Genomic DNA, 6779 nt, shown 5'->3' with positions numbered 1-6779 from the left:
ACTCTGGGCTTTCATTGCTAAAACCTATTAGAACTTGTGCTACACAAATTTTTTGTTATTCATCTGAAATTCATGTTCAACTGGGTACTTTAACTTTTACCTTGCCACCTTATACCTCAATAAAAATTGGTTACTAAATGAATAGATGCATGATGAGCAAATGGAGCAGTGGATGAGCAAAAGTTGATGACCAGAATCCTTATGTAAATGACACCCAGCAATCACAAAGCATCACAATCACAGCAGGCGGCCTTCTGCCTTTTAAAATTCAGTCTGGCTGTGACTTGAGATGAGTTTTGTAGCTAAGTTTTGTGAGTCATCTTTATACCACGTGCGAGTGTCTTGTCCCAGCAACCTTACACCTGAATTCCACACATTCCTGGCTAATTGTTTATTAGTTGTGCCAGTTGTAAAAGAAAATTGACTTTGGGTGGTGTCTGGAGCTCACTTATTCTGAAGTACATCTCTGTATCTTCCTTTAAAACTGTCAGAATTGCGCTTTTATTCCAGCCGAACCCTAGGGTTTTGAGTAAAGTCATTCACCTTGATTAAGCCATCAGGACCAATTCTGTTTGGGGGAAAAAAATAGATATCTGGAATTAGATTTAGCGAGCAATTAAAAAAGTATATTATATATTTATATATGTATATATCACCCAAATTAATTTCACTGCTGCTGCCCCCAACACTCCTATTCTTTTTCTTTAATTAAAAATGTTATTATTGTATGTGCACAATGTATGTGTGGAGGCCAGAGGACAATTCTGTGGAGTTGCTTCTATCTATCCTTACTGGTATGGTGGTCGGAATGAGAAGGGCTCCCCTAGGCTCAGACATTTGAGTGTCTGGTCCTCAGCTGGTAGAATTGTTTAGAATGATTTAGAAGGTATGGCCTTGTTGGAGGAAGCGTATCATCAACAAGGGCGGCCTTTGCGGCTTCAGAAACCTCAGGCCATTCCCAGTGTCTAGCTCTCTCTGTCTTACGTTTGTGGATCAAATGTAAGCCCTCAGCGCCAGCTTGAGCAATATGCGTGTGGCGTGCTCTCCCGCCATAATGGCCATGGCTCTAACCCTCTGGAATTGTAAGCAAGACTCTAATAAACTCTATCTTCTGTGAGCTGCCTTGGTTATAGTGTCTCTTCACAGCAATAAGAAAGCCTCAGGACACACGGGCTCCAAGATCACACTCGGGTCATCTGGCCTGACCAGCAAGCACCTTTACTAGCAGAGTCACCTTGCTGGCCCCTTTCCCTTTAGTCTTGGTTGCCTAATCGTCTGCTTCCCTCCCCTTCTCCTCTTTCTCTTTGGTTTCTCTGTTTTCCTGTGCCTTCTTTCTCCTCCATTGGTCAACTTAAGCTCATACAGAGGCAGCTGGCAGGTTTATTAAGTCACAAGTTTCTGGGCCTCACCCAAGAATTTCTTATCCTATAAATCCATGGTGAGTCTTGCATTCTGTGCTTCTACTATGCTCCAGGTGGGGGCTGCTTCAATCAGTCTCTGAAACCCTCCATGGGTCACTCTCCTAGACTGTTCCTTTTCTCAGTCAGTATTTCATGTTTCTCAGAACAGAAAAGTATGCAGATGTTCCTAGACTTACAATGGGGAGCAAGTCTTTGAATCCCTGTTGTGAGTGGAAAAGACCACGTGGAGGAGATGGCCCGGATGTTAAGAGTGCACATTGCTTTTGCAGAGGACCCGAGCTGAGTTTCTAGTACCCATGCTTGTTGGCTCATAACCACCTGTAACTCTGGCTTCGGGATATCTGGCTGGCACCTTTGACCTCCAAGAGCACATGTCACCTGCGCATGACCGCCACCTCTTCATCATTAAAACAAACCTTAAAATGTAAAGAATCTTTTCTTTTTAAAGAAATATAATGTCCGTAATGTACTTAATACCCCCAACCTATCTGGGCCCTCCCAGATCAGCCACACAGTAAACTATAAAGTATCGCTTCCCTAGCAATATGAAAAGCTGGTTGTTAGCTGTGATGTGGTGCATCTGCCAGTATCAGGGGAGATTATTGTACAATATTGCTAGCCCAGGAAATTATATCAAAGTTCAAAAAAATGAAATTTAGTTTTTACCGAATATGAATTCTTTTACGTCATTATAAAATTAAGAATTGTAGACGAAGCTACCAATGACAGGGACTGTCAGCAGCAGCCTCGCCTCTAGGTCCACGCCAGTGCACTTTTGCTCTCCCTTGCCAACAGTTTACTCACACTTCCTGTTCAATGTAGTTGAGCATCCTGCTGACATGGGATGAAGAGATCTCCCCATCCACTTCGGCAATATACGTGTAGAGAAACTGGAAGGTGCTGAAGGGGATCCGGGGCGGTCCTCCATCATGGTCGCCAGACAGCACTTCACACACTATCTTGAGAGTTTTGGCAATGGTCTAGAAAACCGTAAGACAGGAGGAGGAGAAAATCACTTTTCCAGGCTAGAGCCCTGAGATCAGGCTAGACTCAGGAAAGAAAACAAAGTCACTGCCCATGGAGGGTGGAGTGAGGAAAACCCAAGACTCCAGAAAGCTAACGTGTCAATCAACCCATTCCTTCGAAACACTGACTACCTCATGTCTTACCTTCCTTTCTGGAAGCAAATTTGATTTATAAACTGAAAAGTACTTGGAGATATTTGTAAGCTTAGTTAGAAGAATCTCTTCCAAGGAGAAGCGACTTTTCATTCTATAAAATTAGCACTCTCTTGGGCCGGGGAGATGTTGTGGTGAGAAAAGGTGCTGGGCATACAAAGCTGGGTGGCCTGAGGGTGATTCTCAGGACTCACATGTTGGAGAGTGTTATGGCATTCCCAAGCCTTCCCCGTGGGGAGCCACACCAAGGGCACAGGGATTGCTAAAGGTTTAATTGGTGCAAGAGTAATTCTGGCTATGCACAGAAGGGAGCCAGTCCTGCACAGCCATCCTCAGCGGTGTATGCAGCTTCACAGTCCCCAGCTACATTGTGAGTAATTAAACATGTTCCAAGGTTTGATGCTTGAACAAGTGGGGAGATTTCCAGTGTAACATTATTATAGCTGTCTCAAGCCAGCCTAGGCTGCTCTTCCCAGGCAGGTGTCAACCAGGAGCAGAATCCTGCTCTCCCTGATAAGAGAACCGAGTGCTCCTTAGCTAAATTCTGTTCTGTGTAACTTAACGTTTCCTAAGAAAGTTTTGTAGACCCTTTGAGACATCAACTTATTATTTTCAGTTTTTTTCTAAAAGAGAGCCAAGTCCTTCAGCCTGGCTTCTGACCTTGTGCACATGCACGCATACATAGTGAGTAAATGAAAAATGAAAAAAAAAAAGAAAATTAGAAATATTTATTACCTTCCAACTTTATCTCCTAAAGTGTAGAGATCTCTCTCTCCCTACATACCTATATAAATATATATGATAAATATAAGACACACACATACACACACACACACACACACACACACACACACACCTGGGGCAAAGCCCATAATAGGAGAAGACTTGAGGGAAGTGTACTATTTCTAAAGAGATAGGAGGCCCACAAGATAAACACCCATTTTTCATGAGCATCCACTTAAGTAAAACCACCTAATAAACAGTCCTGGTTAGTTCTTATCGTCAACTTGGCACAACCTAGCGCTACCTAGAAGAGGGAACCTCAATAGAGAAATTGCTTTGATCAGATTGGCTTGTGGGCATGTCTGTTTTATGACGAATTGGTGTCGGAGGGCACAGTCCACCGTGGAGGCACCATCCTCAGGCAGGATGCCCTGGACGGTATAAGAAAGCTCCTGACATCAATAATGAGTAGCCGGCCAGTAAACAGCATTCTTCCATGGTTTCCGCTCGTTTTCTTGCCTTTACTGCTCTCATTGATGGGCTATGGACATGGAAGTATAAGGTGAAGTAATTCTTTTCCTCCCCAAATTGTCTTTGGTCTGAGATTTATTACAGTATCAGAAAAATGACCTATTTTTGCTCACTCACTCACACACACAGATACACACACACATTTTGCTAGAGCTGCCAATGTAAAGATACATCCTCCAGGGCTCAGTCAAGAATTGGTCCTGAGTGGTGAGCTAAGTGCCCTGGATGATGAAGCAGCTGCTATATGTCCTTACACGACTTGCCAGAGAAGTTCTGTGGATGTTCGGCTCCCATCCCCTCCTAGAATGCATACTGTCTGGATGGTGCTTCTTTAACTGTGAGGCTAAGAGGATGTGAATAAATTTGGCTCATCTTCCTAGAGACGGTTTCACTGAATGGCAGTGATTTTTAAAGGTCATTTGCCCTAATTAATTACTATGCATTTTGAGTTAATAGTTAATTTTTATATCCATTTAACTCACATTGTATAAAATAGTATCTTTAACATGTAACAGTTTAAATATGATAAACCCTAGGTGTCAAAAAACTACTGAGGTTTATAGCTTTGAAACAGGTCAGTCTTCTGTTACATGTCTTCTGTAACATGGGGTGGGGGTCGGATGGCAAGATGTGTGTGTGAGGCTGTCGGTGGGTGGGGAAGGCCTAAGTGTCAGATGAAAGTGGTTTGGAGTGTATTTGTAAGCAAGCGTGTGTGTGTGTACTGAGCTGCATAATTCTGCCCACAGTATTCCCTAATATAATTCTGTCCCCCTACTTCCTGTGCTGCCCTCTTTTGGGGGTGCTATTATAGGCTGAACTATCCTCCACTCAAGTTCTTAAGTCCCAGAATTTCAGAATTTAAAGGGTTAATGAGAACTGAACGAAATGGGGAATACCTGTAATTGAAGTGCTCAGGAGGCTGAGGCAGGAGGATGGACACACAGTTCAAGACCATCCGGAGTGATATAATGACCTGCTGTCATAAAGCATAACACCAAGACAAAATGCGACCCACCATAAACGTTAAAAAGCGAATTAAATTGTAGCGAAATGAGCAGGGTGGATCTTAGCTCGGCATGACTGGTGTGTAGTGTGTGGCAGGGATGGCAGGAGAGAATGTACAGGCTCTGACATGGGAGGAGGAAGTTCCTCAGACGCCAGCAGAGGAGGCTTCAGAAGAATCCGCCTGCTAACATCACCACCTTGAACTGTCTGGCCTCCATGGTAAGACAATACTCTTTTGTTGTGTAAACCACCCAGCCTGTGGTAAGTTGTTGCAGCCCTTGCAAGCAACTAGGTTCTTTCGACGACCTCTAAACTCTAACGGCCTCATACTTTTGGTTTTTGTTATGTGTCTGTGTGTGAGCATGTGCACATGAGCACATGAGTGTAAGTTCCTCACAGTCTAGACCAGGCTGTAGCTGGTTTACTTGGAGTTGGAGTTACAGGTGGGTGGGAGCAGCCTGAAGAGACTTCCAGGAACTGAGCTCAGGTCCTCAGTAGTACAAAGTGCTCTTAACCACTGAGCCAGATCTCCAGTTCTCTTCATAAAACTATAAAATATTTTAAATAATATAAAAAGATCATGGATTGATGTAGGATTCCCCTCTGTATGCTGTGAGTGTTTTAATACCATTGGTTAATAAAGAAGCTGCTTGGGCCTATGGCAGGACAGAGTAAAGCCAGGCAGGAAATCCGAACAGAGATACAGAGAGTAGGAAGAGTCAAAGAGATGGCATATAGCTGCTGAAGGAGACAGACCAAAGAACCTCACTGGTAGGCGACATCCTTGTGGTGATACATAGATTAATAGAAATGGGTTAATTTAAGATGTCAGAACTGGCACAGAATATGTACAAGCTATTGGCCAAACAGTGTTGCAATTAATAAAGTTTCTATGTCATTATTCAAGTCTGGGTGGACAGGAAACATAAGAGCAGTCTCTGTTTACAATGGTTAAATAACTTATCGGAGTGGAACTTTTCAAAAATTCAATTTTAATGTAAACAGATCTTCACATTCTCTCTCATCAGGTTTGTATGTATGTATGTATGTATGTATGTGTGTATATATGTATGTGTGTGTTACTGAGGACTGCACTCTTGTGACTTCAGGCCCCACTCCTTGAAAGATTTCAACACATGAGTTCAGGGAACACATGCCGACTGCTTACAGCATGGAGCAGCCCCACAATTAAGCTCCAGCATGACGTAAGTGAGTATAGGTGTCTTCCTGAGTTCACAGGCACCTTTGGTATAGACTATACTTCCAGGCTGACTTCACTCCTGCGTGTTGGTGGACACAATGATGGGCATGAGGCTGTTTTGGTGGAAGCAGATAAATGGGACAGAAAGTTTGGACCTTATAGAACACCTGATCCAACATCCTTGTCTTGGAAGAGATGTAGAAAAACAGCTCACCTCCTGGCTTCCTCCAAGTTTGGGAGGCAGGCACATCAGAGCAAGCCTGCCAGGTATGTGATGTGCAAAGCAGAAAAGGAGTTGTGGCTTTCCAAAGTCCCCCCAGGATACTGTGAGGGATGGGGACATGAAGATGACTCAGCCATCTCACACACCAAAGCCAGGGAGCAGATGAGGACCATGTACACAAAACACTGGTGGGGATGTCAGAATGGCTAAAATCAAAAACACCAATGATAGCCTTTGCTGGAGAGGTTGTGGAGTAAGGGGCACACTCATCCATTGCTGGTGGGAATGCAAACTTGTGCAACCACTTTGGAAAGCAGTGTGGCGGTTTCTTAGGAAATTCGGGATCAACCTGCCCCAGGACCCAGCAATACCACTCTTGGGAATATACCCAAGAGATGCCCTGTCATATTACAAAAGCATTTGTTCAATTATGTTCATAGCAGCATTATTTGTAATAGCCAGAACCTGGAAACAACCTAGATGTCCTTCAATGGAAG

At 43.6% G+C, this 6779-nt stretch overlaps 1 protein-coding gene across 1 annotated transcript in view; it reads right to left on the bottom strand.

Annotated features, from left to right (window-relative positions):
* Positions 1-501: 501 nt before the first annotated feature.
* The window catches only part of Ropn1 (rhophilin associated tail protein 1), a 13624-nt gene continuing 7346 nt past the window's right edge, over positions 502-6779 (bottom strand). The window contains exons 4-5 of the mRNA XM_050159914.1: positions 2226-2401; positions 502-568 (exon numbers count right to left, since the gene is read on the bottom strand). Coding sequence (XP_050015871.1) covers positions 502-568; positions 2226-2401 — 243 coding nt within the window. The remainder of the gene's footprint in view (positions 569-2225; positions 2402-6779) is intronic.

Source organism: Alexandromys fortis, unplaced genomic scaffold (genome assembly GCF_014885135.2).
Source record: "Alexandromys fortis isolate MF-2015 unplaced genomic scaffold, M_Fortis_MF-2015_v1.1 scaffold_119, whole genome shotgun sequence".
Taxonomy (NCBI): domain Eukaryota; kingdom Metazoa; phylum Chordata; class Mammalia; order Rodentia; family Cricetidae; genus Alexandromys; species Alexandromys fortis.
Note: the sequence above shows the minus strand (reverse complement) of the source record. Positions and strands in the feature narration are given on the sequence as shown.